The 17,917-nt window shown below is 35.3% G+C and overlaps 1 protein-coding gene across 2 annotated transcripts in view; it reads right to left on the bottom strand.

Moving 5' to 3' along the window:
• Positions 1-17,917, bottom strand: part of SUGCT (succinyl-CoA:glutarate-CoA transferase) — an 841,499-nt gene that overhangs the window by 277,239 nt on the left and 546,343 nt on the right. The window contains exon 13 of one of the 2 annotated variants that reach the window (XM_087821075.1): positions 17,086-17,239. The exons of the other annotated variant lie outside the window; for it this stretch is intronic. Within the exon in view, the coding sequence (XP_087677201.1) occupies positions 17,086-17,239 (154 nt within the window). The remainder of the gene's footprint in view (positions 1-17,085; positions 17,240-17,917) is intronic. 2 annotated transcript variants of the gene reach the window in all.

The following is a 17,917-nucleotide window of genomic DNA, read 5'->3' on the forward strand; positions in this document are numbered from 1 at the left end:
AAACCAAAAATCAAATAATCCAGTTTAAAAAAATGGGCAAAGTACCAGAATAGGTACTTCTCCAAAAAGGACATACAGTTGGCCAATAGACATAAGAAAAGATTCTTAACGTTCCTAATCATGAGAGAAATGCAAATTAAAACCACAATGAGGTATCACCTCACACCCATCAGAATGGCTACCATCAGTAAATTAACAAACAAGTGTTGGTGAAGATGTGGAAAGAAGGGAACCCTTGTGCACTGTTCATAGGAATGTATATTGGTGCAACCACTGTGGAAAGCAGTATGGAGTTACCTCAAAAAAAATTAAAAATGGAGCTGCCTTATGACCCAGCAATTCCACTGCTGGGAATTTACCTGAAGACACCCAAAACACTAATTCTAAAGAATATATGCACCCCTGTGCTCACTGCAGTGTTATTTATAATAGTGAAGATTTGGAAAGAGCCCAACTGTTCATCAGTAGATGAGTGGATAAAACAGCTATGGCACATTTACACAATGAAATGCTACTCAGCTGTTAAAGGAAGGAAATTTTACCTTTTGTGATAGGATGGACCTGTAGAACATTATGCTAAGTGAAATAAGCCAGTCAGAAAAAGACAAGTTCCATATGATTTCACTCACATGTTGCATCTAATGATTAAAATGAACTAACAAGAAAAATAGAGACAGATTCATAGACAGAGCAGGCTGACAGCTGTTGATGGGTGGACGCATTGAGCAAAAAAGAAAAGAAAAAAAGAAGTACAAATTGGTAACAACAGAATAGTAGTGGTGATGCAAATACAGCATAGGGAATATAGTCAATAATATTGTAATAACAATATATAGTGTCAGATGGGTACTAGATTTATCAGGGTGATCACCTTGTAAGATAAATATCTAATCACTGGGTTGTACACCTGGAACTAACAGAATATTTTGCGTTAATTGTAATCGAAAAAATATTATATAACCTCAGAGTGTCGAAAGAAACAACAACAAAAAGGAATGCTTAAGAGTGGGACTAGAGACTAGGAATATACTAGTGAGTGAAGTTGATATTAAAACTTGTGTATTATCCACAAGCTGGTAACCCTAGGGAACCTTGATTTGGATATCAAAGCAACTGGATTTTAAGCTTGTTTCTAGAAGGAATAAGAGTAGTAAAGAAAAAAATCAAGTGGGTAGTTTGGGGGATGAGAAAAAAGACTTGTAATCAATAAGGTTACTTATATTACTCAGAATCATGTTCATACAGGAAATCTTGTAAAACGAACCCATCCATAGGAAGACTGAACAGCCTTCTGAGGAACCACGTTTGGTGCTGAAATTAATATGAGCCCCCCAGTGCAAAGGCAAGTAAACCACTGCAATGTGATGTAAAAAGCATAGCTATCATCTAACCTCCCACGCTTCATTTCCTCAACTTTAAATGAAGGCTTTTCTAACTCCAACTTATAGTGAACGACCCAATTTCCTAATTATTGAGAATGAACAAGCTACCCACAAACTTCTCAAAAACTCCCCCCAACACTGTGGTAACCTGTGGCAAGCATAACATGGGTGGCAAGAAAATCTCAAGCACCAACTTCTGAGGCTTCCCTTAAAATGTTGGTTTCAAACTCCCTTTCTTGCATCTGACCACAAAGCAGAGCTGCTTCCTGTGCATCTAAAATAAGAAGCAGAAACAAGAGACAGCATTTTATCCAGAAGGAAATGAGGAGCAAGGTGAGTCACATTTAGGCTTCCCTCACAATTCCAGCTCTACACTCATCATGTGTAGAATTGGGGATGGAAGAGAATATGGTCTTGGAGATAATAGAGGTGATCTCTTTAGGAATCACTATTCCTTTGCCAGTATTTTGAAAGTCCGCTTTGCTCCCTTCTCTCCAATTCAGTTTAAAGAGAACACTCTCAATTTTAGGAGTCAAGCATCACATGTGAGGGGTTTGGGAACTGGCACTCCGTATACAAAGATGCCATGTTAGGATGGTAATTGTCATTCACAGATCACAGTTACTGTCTTATATCACCTCCTTTACCATCTGATTTTTCTGAATAATATCTTACAGTTATTTCTCATTCGCCGTGCATTCCAACAAACTCCTTTTCCAATATGTGCCTCATTAGATCCGGACCTGCTCCAATCACTTCCTTAGCACTTTCAGGCCTACATTAACAGTTCCTCTTCCTGTAGTGCTTTTCTCCAATTTTCTACTAGAAAACAAAAGTCATATACTTTGAGGCTCAAATCAATTATCATTCTATAAAGCCTTTTTCAATCACCTTTCACAAGAGCTTCTGCCTCTTAAATAATGATATGCTATGTTGATACATTAGAATGTATTGTGTATGTATCTGTCCGTCTCCCTGAGCAAGGATCAAGGCATTGGTTTCTTCCCTTTTGGTGGCCAAGATTATTAGAATCTCTCTAATGGATCATGAATCTAACTGTGATCTATTGACAGACTAGGGCATCAAGTACTTAGAGAAGGACTCACCAAGGCCCAATACTTGAGAGAGGCACAGTTCCAGTATAGGGAGTCTGTGGTCCAGTTATCCTTTCACACTTCTATGCTTGGGGAAATGGCTAAGTATGTAAGTGTGAATTTAGACAACTGAAATGGCACTGCTTGGACCTATGCAGACATGTAAACCAGCAAAAGTATTATCATTCTAGTGGACACAAAAAAAAATTGTCTGTGAGAAATCATGGGCATACTATGTGGCAGAGATGGAGAAAAGGCAGTAGTGAACTGATAAGGCTTTCCAGTCTTTTTCTGACCTTTTTGAATAAAATAAAACAGCAGGTTTGGGGGCACAAATTGATGGAGAAGGCAGATGATAATATTTGAGTGTTCCAAAGATTAGCTGAAAAAATAAAAGAAATATTACCTATAGTAGTCAGACGAGGCTAGATTATGCTATAGTAACAACCCCAAACCTCAATGGCTTAAAAAAAAAAACAGATTCATTCTCTCCCAAGCAATATGACAACTTTGAATTAGCAATGGGATCTGTTCCTTTTAATAACTCAGGGAACCAGGCTGAGAAAGAAGTCACCATCTCAAGAACTCACCAGTCCACCATGCCAAAGAGAATGACAGCTCTGTTGGGTCTTAAAACAGATATTAAGTGCTCTGGTCTGGAAATGGCATATACCCTCTGTTCACAACACTTTGGCCAGATCTAGTCACATGTTCCTATCAAACTATAAAAAAGCCAGGAGTTGCAATACTACCATATTGCAAGAAGGCAGAAAGCTGGAAATATTTGGTAAACAGCACTGATGACTACAACATGATCTTATTTGTACCCTAAGCTTGTAAAGTAGATCACACTTGTTACAATAAATTGAATTGTATTATATTGAAATAGGGTTTTCTGTTGATTTAGTTTAAATTAATAAAATGCACATTGTCCCTAGATGTTGTCAGAGCCTCTGTATCTAATTTGAAAGATTCTAGAAAAACTTATTTGCACCTGAAATAACACAACTGCACAATTATATTTCTAAGAATTTTTGCTAAGGAAGCCAGAACAGTCCAATTTCTTATTTCATAAATATGTTAGAAACAAATAATTCAACTATTAGCAATCAAATTTTTATAAGTTAAGAATTTCCTTTTAAAGGAAGCAAAATTAGATTGAAAACAATTTATTAGAATGGCAACAAGGCATGAGATCTAGTTCCTTGTTTTCTGTCTACCTTATATTTAACTTATTTAAAGTCTAATATGCTCATGTGCTTCAGTTTTTCTATCCAGAAATGGATAACATTATTTCATCCAATTATCAAATATTAATTTAACATCCACTGGATACGGGCACTTGGCTGCACTGGTAATACAGGGGGGAAATGCATGATCCTCAACCTCATGAATCTTATAATCTATTTACCACTAGTGATCAAAATCACTTGGTTCTAAATAATAGAATGTGGTAATATAGGTACAAATAAACATAATATGAAAATTACTAAGACTTTCACTAATCTGTTAAGTGCACTGGTATATGAGCCCCTAAAGGGAAGTAACAGGGGAGATAATGAATATAAGAGGTAAATGAACATCTTAATAACCAAATATAATATCTGTAAAAAAATCTTCATCCATCCACAACTACTGGAACTCCAGCATATAATGAAACATGTCCCAAGTATTAAAAGATATATAAAGTCAAACTGTCAATGTGTGGCCAATTCATAGAGATGAAGCCTTGGGTTCTTGCTAGGTCATAGGACATTAAGGGGTTGGTTCTCTTTGACTTCCTAGTATTTGACTTAGAATAATTTGTGCATATTTAAAGAATTCAATTTCCTAAAACATATGAAAATTTACATTGCAGCAACAACCTATAACATTACCAAAACACTTGCTATACATTTGCAAAAGTAGTTGTAGAATTTTGTCTGTGCCTTTGTAGTCCTTTTAGTATTGGTATGCCAATGCAGCTTCCAAGGACATTGTGTACTCCCAATACCTACTGTAATTTAATTTTATAGCTATTGTTATTGGAAGGAATGAAATATTAAAATACAAAGTATCTTTTTAAAGCTATAAAGGAAATGTGCAAAAAGCAATGAAAAGGATAAGAAATGATTTCTAAATTGAACAGTTTGTTTTATTATTAACAATAACAATAAAATAAGTCACACAGCTCATAAGTCCTCCCAGATGAGACATCTGCGTGATTCTCTTTGGTCTGAAAAGAAACCTAACTTAGAAACATGTCAGCCATGTTTTGAATAAAATGAAAATTTCACACTATGTGGAAATGTCACTATTTTCTCTTCAACATGTTCATGATTTAGTGTTATTTTAAGATGCTTTGCTTTCCAATTATTTGCCTTATTTAGGGCATTTTTTCCATCAACTTTAGGTGGGGTAAAGTTATCAGTAACTGCTTTTGATGAATCTAAATTGTTTAATCTACTAAGTCTAAGATTATAGGCCATCAACAATTGGTACAAATTCTAAATTCTATCCAGCTCACAGGTTTAAAAAGTCTGCGTTAACCTTCATTAGCAAAGACCATCTCTATATTCTGGTAACCACATTTAACCTTTAATGAGTTGTGATAGCTGAGTGATTTTGAAAAAGAGAATGGTGATATAGCTGTAGCTAGTTCCTAACATTATATTGAAAATGTACTGTGTTCTTTTTATGGAAAATAAAGAAAAAGAAAGGGTGGGTGGAGCTAATAGCTCATTAAGATACACAACCCAGAGGGAGCTGTTGAAAGTCCCTAAAGTTTTCCTCTCTCCATGCCTCTGTCCAAGAAGTAATGTGAGGACTTGTCCTCTGCCTACAAAATGCTGTTAGTCCTATCGACTTCAACTTGCCAATTAACTATTCCCACTTTCTATGAAATGCTTTTCAAAGTTCATAGGCTCCACTCCACTTGCTTCTCTGCTCAAGGCATTAATAGATTATAATAATATATTATAGCAGGAATTAAAGAAGCACAATACGTTTCTTGAATCCTCCACAGATGGGAAGTGGAGAATGGAAAGAATGTGGCCTTTAGTGTCATACAGATCCATCACTTTATAACATAACCCAGGCCAAATAAGTTCACCTTTTTTAGGTGCTCATCTTCATCAACTATAATATGGATAATAGTTTTATCACAGAGCTGTGGCAGATTATATAAGAAAATGAATTTAAGAGCATTGGGAGTATTGTAAGCTTTAAAATTTTTGGCTTAGCATAAATATATGAGGAATATATATTTTCCTGATGTCTGACAAAAATTTCTTTTTATCCCATTATCAATGCCAGCAGCTACTCTGAAATGAAAATGATAATACAGAACAAGTCAGTAAATAATTCCTAGGAGACAAAATGTTTTAAAGACCTGATCTTCATTTTAAACCTAGTGGACTGACCTGAGAGATTGATGAGGTGAGTGGCAAAGTCCAAGCAGAGGAGGCTTGGGTTTCTAATCCTACTTCAACCATGTATAAACACAGGATTTGGGAAACATACCAATGATGGCCTGCTTATGATTTTCTTGTTGGTGCACACAGGAGCTAGCTATAATCCTCTGAAGAGAGAAGGGATAGCTATTCTCATTATGCATAACCCTTGGTAAGTTTCATAGCAGGACAGGTAAATCTGGGCCAATGTTTGGCCCAGATTCCCAGCCTGAAAGCCTGAATGGTTTTGGTAGTGGAGGATGAGCTACCCCTGCTATGTAGGGGTGGCTGAGAGAGTCAGCAGTTGGCCTAAAAGGAGTCTGGGTTGGGCCTGAACTTGTGCTACTGTTGAGAGTCATACCCTGTGTTGTATTCTCCCTCTGATATCCCCAAATCTCATACAAAAGCATAAGATAGGCTCTGATATACTGCAGTCATTTAGTAAGAATCTGTGTTCAAATTTGGAGAAAATTGGTATGATGTTGCTCTTTGGAAGCCAATGTATGGAGTGGCAGTCACTAGCCAAACATGCTCTCCCAAGGCAAACATCTGGTGACTTGAAGAGTCTGAGCTAGATAGCGGGAGATGAGGGAGAAAGAGGTGCTTACACTTGGGCATGCATGAGGCAGAAACAAAAAAGATAATGTTGCTAACACTTATATAGATCATATATGTCAAGCACCATGCACTTCCATAATTATTTATTCATTTAATCATCATTAGAGTCAGGGGAGAGAAACAGTTAAACCAAGACAAAAAATCCCATGAACTCTAGGACTAGGACAGAGCAAGGCTGTGCTGTTCAGCTCCTTCCCTGGTCTGTATTCCAAGGTGACTCCAACCCCTGTAGACTTGAATTCCTAGCAGCACCAACAAGCTTCTCCCTTCTTACCTGGCCACGTCCTTCACATTTCGTCCTCTTCTGTTCTCATAGGCTCTGATTTAGATTGATCATCTGGCTCTTATTTGTGATCTTAATTCTAAGAAGGATATTTCATTTAGCTCTTTGGAGAGCTTTTTGATGCAAATGTGTTAAAATGGGGGGGAAAATCGCTGTTTATAACTGGGGAATGTGTGTAACAGGCATTTCTGAATTTCAGTCTCCATTCCCAAGATCTAGAGATGAGGAACAGGAATGAGTTGTAGACCATCCTTACCTCTTTGGTAATGGAGAAAATATATATTAAGTTAGTACTACCTTGTTTGTTTGCTTTTGATACACATCAAAATATCTCAGTCACAACTATATTCAAATTGTTGTCTAACTCAAGGTAAGCACCTCAATCAGCAGAACCTTGGCAGAACCCAATTAGAGAATCTAAAATAAAATTGGAAAGCCCCAGGTATGACTGATCTTCTAAGTTTAATACACTTTTTCTAAATATCACACAGTCCCCCATTCCGTATGCATCTCCCTAGATTAGCAACCTCACATTTTATAGTGTTCAAAGGTCCCTACCTCCTTCTTTACCTTCTTATTCCTGTAGCCCTCTACTGCTCTCTGCCCACCATCCCTCTCAGCCCAGGGCTTACAGGCCCAGTATGTGATGATGGACCCTCTCTTCCAGACAACCAGTGATTGTAGGTCTTCTCATCTTGTAGCCTGCAAATCCAGGATCAGCAGTCATCATTTTTTATGTGAATCTCTGTGACAAGGAGATGAGAGAGACTCTGGGACCATATCTCTATCTTATGGACTATCAGTTATCAATATCTAAAGTTTTCCAGCTCATTATTATGGTGACTAGCAATTCACAAAAGTGAAAATGACCTTAATAAAAACGTAACCTGACTTTTTAACTAGTGCTTAAACCTGTTCTTTAACTTATCAAAGATTTGTCTCCCAATATAAGTTTGATATCTCCTACCACATTGCTAAAAATTTATGTACTTTTGCAAAGTTGTTCTATATTTTGTGAAAGAAATTATTAGAAATGGGCGGGGGGGGGGGGGACAAAAGGATATACCCAAAATGCTTTAAATATGTATATTAGAAGTTCTAACAAAAATCATATATATTTCTGTCAAAAGAAATATATTTAATGGAGATATCAGCATTGCCTTAACACAATTAAGAGTTGGTAAGTTCTGACCCTATTATATCTAATCTCTCTCTCCCTATATATCTTTAAAGTGAAATTACAAGAAGAAAAATAAAAGGGGTAAATATGGAAATGTTGCCTAGGATCATGATCTTAAGGATATGCTTACACTCACACACACACACATATTTTATATATTTAAATAATGCTACAAGATTACTGAACAGAGTGATAAGTCACTATGATACCAATTACTGGTTTTGTATCAATTCAAAAACAATTTTATTTATATTATTTTAATTAGGTCACTCTTTGAAACTTTGTTATATGTACATGTAGATATTTAATTATATATTTACTTGTACCACAATAGAATTATTTCTTAGCTGGAAAAAATATCAGATATCACTTTTCTCTGCAAATGTAAGCATTATACTACTCAAGAATGTAGGAAAACTGCAAGTAAATGACTGAAGGATAAAATCAAAGTAAAATATAACATTTTTCTAGAGCTTTATAGCCAGCAAGGCGTTTTCATTTTCATTGCCTCAAATTCCACTTCAGTAAATGTAGTCTATTCAAAGAATAACAAATCCTGTAATTTACACTTTCTCTAATAAGACTATTTTAAAATTAATGGAGATTATTAAATTATTATTATATGATATTAATAAAGCTTGAACCTGAACAAATGCTTAAACCAAAAAACCAAGAAAAATGCTTAAATCATAATCATTAGTTAATCTTGTTTACAGTTCTTTATTAAGATTAATCACTCTTTAAGCATAAATCCCTAGACATTAGAAATATGACCATGGGAAAGTTATTTAATTACTCTGTATGTCACTTCATCAGTGATAAAATAGAGATAACCCCTTATCTGCTCATAAATGATGGACTGGGCAGTATAATATTTTGACATTCCCTCTGCCTAACAATTGGATGTAACTATGGTTATATGAACACACAACAAAATGAATGAAATCAAAGTCATGTAAGCCTTTTAGATAATTAATTCTGCATGACAGTTTTCTTGGAAATATAAAAGGAAAAAATCAGTATATGCAAAAAGACCCATTGTACTATTCTCTCACATAGTGGTTTATTGTAAAAACAAGAATTTCATTATGTATTGGGAAATTTTAGAGCAAGCTTTCAGAAGGGCTGATGACCTCATATGGTAGTTATTTTTCACTTAAACAAAATAAATTGAAAATGGAATAAGTCATACGACATCTTACCATTCAGGTTTAATTAAAATATCTCTTCCTCTTCCACCTCCACCCTCTTTCCCATGCCAATGGCAAATAAACATCAAGTGGAATAAACATTTACTGTGTCAGCTCATGCTAAATACAAATGTAAATGCTTTAGACACATACATATACGTCTCTTTTAAGGGTCTTCAATTTCTGCATCACTTTTTCTGATTATGTGTACATATAAATAGGAAGATATGTTTAGACACAAGAAATTTAGATATATTTTCAAAAGATCCTGAGTTAAAATAACCAACAATATTCCCACTTCTCTTTGTGAAAATAAACTCAAGTCTACTTATAAGTCTTTCTTTCTTTTCAGTAAAATTTATTGAAGTACAATTTACATATAGTAAAATTCACCCTTTTTGGTTTATAATTCTGTGACTTTTGACAAATGCAAAATAACATAACCATGACTACAATCAAAATATAGAATATTTTTGTTAGCCCCCCAAATTCTCTTGTTTCTCTGTAGGCAGTTCCTCCCCTCACTCCCAGTTCATGGAAGCCACTGATGTTTTCTGTCCCCATAATTTAACCTTTCTTGTAATGTCATATACATGGAATAATATAGTATTTAGTCTTTTACATCTGGCTTCTTTCACTTAGTATGACACATTTGAGATTCATCCATGTTGTTCCATTTATTTGTAGGTCTGTTACTGTTTATATTGCTAAGTACTATTCATTGGTTGACTATATTCATCACTTGTTTACCCATTTACAAAATGAAGGATATTTGGGCTATTTTTTACTTGTCTTTCTCAACATGTCAGAGCATGAGGCAGTATTGTATGGTGATTGAGAACTTAGTTTTGAGCCACACAGACTTTATTTCAAATCCCAAGTCTGCCATATAATCATTTGTACTCTTAAACAAATTACTTATATTTTTCTGAGTCATAGTATTGTTGTGAAGATTAAACTAGTATGTGACTTGTGGTATAAATAAATGGCTGTCCTTATTATTACTATTACCTCTAATTCTCAAATTCTTCTTACTTCAGGTCTTCAAACTGACTCTAAACATAGCATCTTCAATCCTCTCAGAGCTTCTCCTACATTCCTTCACTTAAAATATACCACCCCTTATTTCTGCTTCCCATCTTCAAGACCCACATTTATCTATCTCCATGAAAACTTCCCCAACTCATATTCCATGTTTATCTTTTCACACTCTTCACATTCTTGTAGCACGAATTATTCAGTTTGGTAGCCACAACTCACATGTGGCTTCTTAATGTTAAATTAATTACAGTTCAATAAAGCTTAAATAGAATACCTCAATCACAACATTCAACAGAAAAAGGTGACTAATGGCAGCCATGTTGGTCGATGAAGATATAGACTATTTCAATCCTCACAGAAATTTCTATTGGACAATACTACTTAATACTTAAAATTATATAATTCCATTTAGAACTGGGTTATTGATATAATTGTATTCTTAGTTTTGCTGTATACATAATCTTATATTACATACAAAAATAATAATTAGCAGACATTGACTGAGCACCTATTATGTGCAAGATACTCTGCAAGGGACTAAGGATCTGAACATTTGCCTTCCAAGAGCTTATCATAATACAAACATTTAAGAAATGATGCAGCATTGTTTATGTGATCCTGAACCATCGGGACAATACGTGCTAAAGGAATATAAAAGAAGAAATGACTATCAAGACCATGCTAAGCAAAAAAGTAGGTCATTAAAAATTTAGGACATATATGAAAAGGAGTATTACATATAGGTAGAAAAGTGGGCAGAACCCTATCTTATACTTTTTTATATATTCCTTCCAGAGCATCAAGCACAGTGCTAGATATAGAGGGTTATAACTAACACACTGAGGCATAGAGGAATCAAGTGATCAGAAACAGGAATAGATACAATCATGTGGCCAATGTTGGCATGTGACAGTCATGTGATGAGGATCCAAAAAACACATGTTCAATGCAGATCAAACTAACAGCAGGTTGGCAAAGGTAAGTGTAGAACAAATCCAGAGGTAGGAGCTAACAAGCAAAGACAAGTTGAAAAAAATGAATCCATAAATAGAGAACAGGTAATCAAAGTGATGTTGAGATTAACACATGCTCAAGGAGAAAGGCAGCATTCAAAGATTAGCACAATGCAGCCAGAAATAACTCATCATCAGAGAAATGAAGGATGAGAAAACTGGCGCCCACACAGGAGGCCATACTGGGGAATGCAGCTAGTTGAAAATGCTGTTCCAGCTATCTTTTATCCCTGATAGTTCCTCATGGAATGGTCTGTCTTCCTGTTTCATATGTTCATATGGCATGTGGAAGTCATATAAGTCATTTGGATAGGCTTCGTTTATTGGTAAAAAGGAAGATAGCTGAAGTCTTTATATTAGTATTCTTAAACATAGAGGTAAAACTGCAAAAACTAGTACATTAAAATCTCAGGTTAAAATGTAACATCCTAAAGTTTATTGGCTTTCTGCAAAGTCCTGCCTGTTCAAATGGTGTCCCTCCATTTTCCCATTTCTTATTTGAACTAATATTTGGCTTAAGTGACTTGCTCAAGAAGCTGGTTACAGAAACATGGCTTCAGTTGCTTATTGTTGGGTCTATCACATGTGATTTGCCAAAAGATCTATAGAGTCACAAAAGTGTTCTTCCCAGCTTTGCCTGAGGCTATAGGAGTATCAAAGAAAATATAAACTTTTTAAAGTCCAAACCTTGGATAAGAAATCAAATGTATGGTTAGAGGAAAAGGCAAAACAAGACAACATTGACAGCAGTAACACAGTCACAAATGATCTGCCTTAAAGAATAATCTGCCTAAAGAACCAACCCAGATACTACATCACCCACCCCTATGCACAAAGACATGGCCCACTGTCTGAAACCACTAAGTTCATAGAATCTTCAGAGGTTCTAGAATAACCACCCTTTGTCTGAGTCAGAAATGAACAGGATGCTCATTAAGAATTCCCCATTTTCCCCACTACACTGTCTTACCATGAGAAGCTAACTATAACCACAGAAACTGATGTCCAGATCATTGCAATCACATCCCATTGGGGAAGATTCTGGGAATACCTGGAGAGTGACTTGAAAAGCAAACCATCGAAGTCAGTTTAAATGTTGTGAAAGGATTAAGTCCTGATGTTATCATCTGCAATGCACTTGCATCAGAAGACTGGTTTTCTAATTTTCTACTTACACAAGAATGTCAGGAGTTCCCCAGGAGAGGGAACAGAATGCTAGGTTATCCTGGGAAGCCACTATTACCTCAGAGACAGAGAACTATAAGGGCAGGAGAAACATAGCCAGTGTAAATGATTTGCTACAGACTCATAGTACTGTAAATAGCACACCATATTTAGATCATGATCCATATTTGAATCCTAGATCTATCACTTTCTAGCTGAGTGATTTTAATTCCTTAATTTCTCCTGTCATCAGTTTATTCATCTGTAAAATGGGATAACACATTACTTAACTATTTTGATGAGGTGTTGTGACAATCAAATGATATAATGGCTGGGAAAACACTTTGTAATCATTATGCACATGGAAGCTATTATCTGTTTTTTTCCCTAAAACACTGTTTCTTGGAACTCATTTAGCCTGGGGTTTTCCAATTGCACTTCTAAAAGAACATTTTTGGAGCTACTCAAAGGATGACTTACACAAAATATTCGTATCTGTTTTCTGCTTTTCTCTGATCCAAGGAACTTGCTTCCTTTCACAGATTTAGCTCTTTATGTCATTAACTAAATTTAAATCATGCCTAAAAACTTACTTGTTTGGCAGAGCAGTTTCATATCCTGTTTGGTTTAATTTTTAAAATTCTTTTGTAAAGTGCTCCAAGATGTTTGCATGAAGATCATTCAACAAACGGAAGCCTCTCTTGAATACACACACAAGGCCACACCCACATCAATGGGAAGAAACATAATATGAACTTTTGTTAACATGGTAAAACAAGTCTACAAAAAATAGTTCATAAAATTACATTCCCTGCCACACTATATGGCCATTTCTTTGTTAAGAGAAGCTTAACCCCTTCAAAACCAACAGGGAAGGCTAATGTGACCTTCTAGAACCCAAGTCCACCAACTCATATACAGAGAAGATTTAAGTGTACAGTCGAATATAAACATAGTATTTTTCATGAAGCAGGCATCCTGGCAAGAAAAAAATCCCTAGTGTTTCACCATTTATCAAGAGACTAACCATCAGATCCTGAACCGTGTTACATAAGCACAATAACCTTATTGTTAGCAGCTGTTGATTGGTCAACATTGCACAACTGACCAGGTGCATGGCAGGATGGAGTTTTGTCTTTATCCCAAAATTCAGGGTAGATGGGCTCAGGACTTGTTCAAGGATGGCAAAACACTGTTTCCAAGTCATCAGGATTATTGTAGCCTATAAAGTACTTTGCCAATTTATCCATATCTGGTAAAGATGAAAGCATGCTGCAATTACAAAAACAGCCATTGGTTTAATTTGGAAATATTCTTTTCAATTTTGTAAGTTTAAGAATTGGTTTCAAGCTTAATTGTCTGAATGTGAAGGTAAAATAATTGACTCAATGTAAGTAAAGATCATCAGACAAGTCCAGGAATGATATATTTTGGAAAATATAGTTTGAATTATCAGTAGCAGGGATATTTAATGTTTATCACTTTAAGATAAATATATAATGCTAAAATGTATTTGTTAGAAGAACCAAGGAAAGCTCTATCTATGTAAGACAGAAGAGTTTATAGAGTAACAAAAAGTCTATCTCATTATGTATTCAAGAAAACGATTTCACATAAAATGAACCATTAAGTTTCAGACTAATATGTTGTCTTATGACACGAATTCAAAGGCTATTTTTTTCACCTTCGCTATTAGTTTTAAGTTGTTAAAAAAAGCTAAGTAAGCTCTATGAGCCTTATTTTTTTATCTTTATGTAAATAAAAGCCCATTTTTTACTGTTCAGTTCTAATTTATAATGCCAAAAATGAGAAACAGCGGATTTTAAAAGCCTGATTTGTCACAGCTCAGCAATACTGTCTAGGTTTCACAACATAGGACAAACATTACATGTGACACAACTTTTCAGGTACAGGTGCTTCAATTTGAGGAAACCTGAGATTTCTAACTCTTCTTCCTGTTTACCATTCTCTCTGTGGCCACTTACTGAACCTATAGGACTTCAGAGTTTAAAAAATAAAAAAGAAAGTAGTTTATCTTTTTTAATATATCTTTATTAATTTCAGAGAGAGGAAGGGAGAGGGAGAAAGAGAGACAGAAACACCAATGATGAGAGAGTCATTGATCGAGTCCACAACCTGGGCATGCTCCCTGACCAGGAATCGAACCACTATCTCCTGGATCCTAGGTCAATGCTCAACCACTGAGCCATGCCCGGCCGGGTGAAAGTACCTTAATTTCGTGTTTGCTATTTATGAGAAGTTCTGACAAAGAATTTAGTGGAAGAAAGCTACTAGATAACAAATTCTACATTTTAAACCATCTAGTAATTTCAATGTCATCCCTTCTTTTCCATTATCCTTAAAATTAAGAACTGTTTTCCAGTGGTTAAAATACTCAACTGCCACTGGTTAGAATACTCAATCCAACTTAAAAAAAGAGGAAAAAAAAAAAAAAGGATTGGTGGTAAGAAACTAAATCAGAGAAGTTATAAACAAATAAAAGCAACAACAAAATAAACTTCCAAAATTTTTCCCAGTTCCCCAGTGTCCCACCACTCATATATATCTATGTGTATATATATATATATATATACACATATATAATATATATATATATATATATATCCTCTTTCGAGAGAGTATTTTTTCCATTGCTTTTCAGAGACAGTGGAAGGGAGAGAGAGAGATTAAAAAACATCAATGTGAGAGAAACACATCGATTAGCTGCCTCCCGCACAGGCATCAAGCTTGCAATTGAGATATGAAATTGAACCCTGGACCCTTCAGTCCACGAGCCAACACTCTAAGCACTAGTTAGACTGGCTAGGGCCCACCACTCATATCTTACTGAAGTATAGGCACACTTAAGAAAGTGTTTAATGTGATAAGAATAGATATAATATAGAAAAAACACTGATTTCAATGATTGAGTTTGAATTTCAGATTCGGCAACTCAATAGACTTTGGGCAAGATGTGTACCCTCTGCAAGGCAGTTTCCATATCCATATATCAGGTATGACAACTTAACTTCCCAGGATTGTTATGAGGATTTAACAGGATGATGTCTGCTGAACCAACTCCTATGGTTATTTGTAACACTAAGTGCTCAATAAATGTCAGTTAATTGAAAGTAAGAACTGATTTACCCAAAATCTATGGGGAGATTGAACTAATAGGACCCCATTCAAGATGATGATATAAATGTTCAGAAAAAATTCAGAAATAAAGGTAAAGGGGGTTTTAAATTATTTAGAGGTTTGTTCTATAAAAAAAAAAAAATCTATTTTCTATATTATAGAAGAGATAAAAAGAGATAAATTAATGAATAAATAAATATAACACAAAGTAAAAAGTGCTCATAGTCATATACCCAAAGGATTGCTAAAAAGGACAAGCTGCCTTTTTACAGCTTACTTCCCTCTCATCCCTTGAAATGAGAGGGAAGCTGCCAAGGGATGAGAGGGAAGTAAACTGTCCAGGGAAGTTTACTTTGCATAGAGATTCAAGGGGAGTTGAAGCCTTGGTTATAAGTGGAAATTCATCAGACAGATGTGTTCATAGGATGGGGAGGGAGCATTGAGCATATCAGACAGACAGAAATTACATGTGTACACATAAAATATAATTTCAGAATTATATAATTTCATAAATTCACCAAAAGGAAAACATCATAGGTGAATAAAACTAGCTCATTCATAATAGACAATTTTAAGTTGAGAAAAATGGGAAAAGTAAAAATATGAATAAAAATCTTAAATCATATGCTCAAGAGGAAAGAGCAGCAGGAGTTCAATAGCTTGATTCAAGTCTAGCTCTATCAGCCATTACCTATGTTATGTTGAGTAAATCTCTTCAAACTCTGAGCCCCAGTTTTCTCCTCTCTAACACCAAGAGTTGTCTTAGCAGATCACTAAGGTATCAGTCATCTTGAAAAACCTGAGGATGTGATGAAAATTAAAACTCCACTTTTATATACTTATTAATACAACAGATCAGGAAAGTATCTTGCTCTTATTTAAAAACAACACTGTTTTGAAAGTTGATTCACAATATAAAAAAATTTATACACCTAAATTTTATGCATGTGTATATACATGTGTATGTGTGTGTGTGTGTTACAGCTTATTACTTAGGGGAAAAGTACACTGGATTAAGTCACACCTGGTTAAGGTGGAAGGGGAGGGACAGGAGGGAAGGAAGAGGAATTTAAAATGTCTGCAGAACTCATTAGTGCCCTGATACCAAATGATTCAAGGACATCTTTGGCTTTGATTCAAACAGTTGTTCTGTTCTGAGTAACATGATGACAATCTAAAGATTCACAGCTGGACTCTGGAAAACCTCATCTGATTGTTCTGTTAGAAAAGTAACAAGTTTGCTGCATAGCTGTATGACACTGGACCATTTCAAAATGAGTCTTGTCAAAGCCAGGGGCCCAAAGAGCTGCTCTATGCTGCTTTGGTAAAAGATGGGATTTGTACTTAAGTTGCTCTGGTATTAAGAAAGGCTGAACAAGCATCTTTGAGAGGTCACTGGCTCAGGCTGAAAGAAAAGGTGAACATTTGTGTTCACAAATTTTAATGGAACACATTTTTTTATTTTAACATCCTTCCTCAGTCCCAAGATTTCTCACCCCACTCTCCAAACAACTCAGAGGACAGACCTCTTCATCAAGATGAATCACTTACCCATGTGGTTTATATCCTGTCTCCTCTTATTCCACAGAAGTTTGATGTCACAATGGATGCTACCAATGACACCATTTGATTTAGAAATAAGGAGACATGACAGGTCTTTCCCAGACACACCTTCATTCTTCAGTAATCCCAGCATCATCGAAATCTAAAACCAGCAGGGACTTCACACATCATCAATACAGCTGTTTATTCTTAAGGAAGACTTAATACTTTAACCATAGTAATATGATGAGATAAAAATAATAAATTTCTTCCAGAAGTGTTCAGGATTTTTCCCAAATGCCTTCTTCCACTGCTGCTCTTTAAACTAAAGAAAATTCCCATTAAGTATAAGCACAGGTTAATTCAACAAAAAGTTTTCACTATTTCCTCATGATCTTCAAGGATTGTTGCATTACAAGTATACCTGACATCCTTAAAGGACTCTCCACCTCAACTCTTCATTTTTCTTTCTTTGACCCTCACAAAGCGATCCAAAATCACCTAACCACTAATGAATGGACTCCAAGCTATCTAAGAGGCAGCCTTAAGGATAAAAGCTGTTAACTTCAGGTAACTAAAAAAAATTATTATTTTCTGAAATGTAACACCATCAGAGCTACTACTGCAATGTAGTAAATTCTCTTGAAACTCACATTTTCCTTAGTATGACAGCAATGTTTCATAGCAATTTGTCTATGCAGCCTTTATCTTTATGAAAGCAAGTACATAACATCAACTGCATGCCATACTTCATATTTTAGTGAGTGAATAACTGCATAAACTTCTGTCTATTAATTTTCCAATTAAGAAACAATATCAACCTTATCATTTAGGTTAGGAT

The sequence above is a fragment of the Miniopterus natalensis genome, chromosome 10, assembly GCF_054644295.1.
Source record: "Miniopterus natalensis isolate mMinNat1 chromosome 10, mMinNat1.hap1, whole genome shotgun sequence".
In the NCBI taxonomy this organism is placed as follows: domain Eukaryota; kingdom Metazoa; phylum Chordata; class Mammalia; order Chiroptera; family Miniopteridae; genus Miniopterus; species Miniopterus natalensis.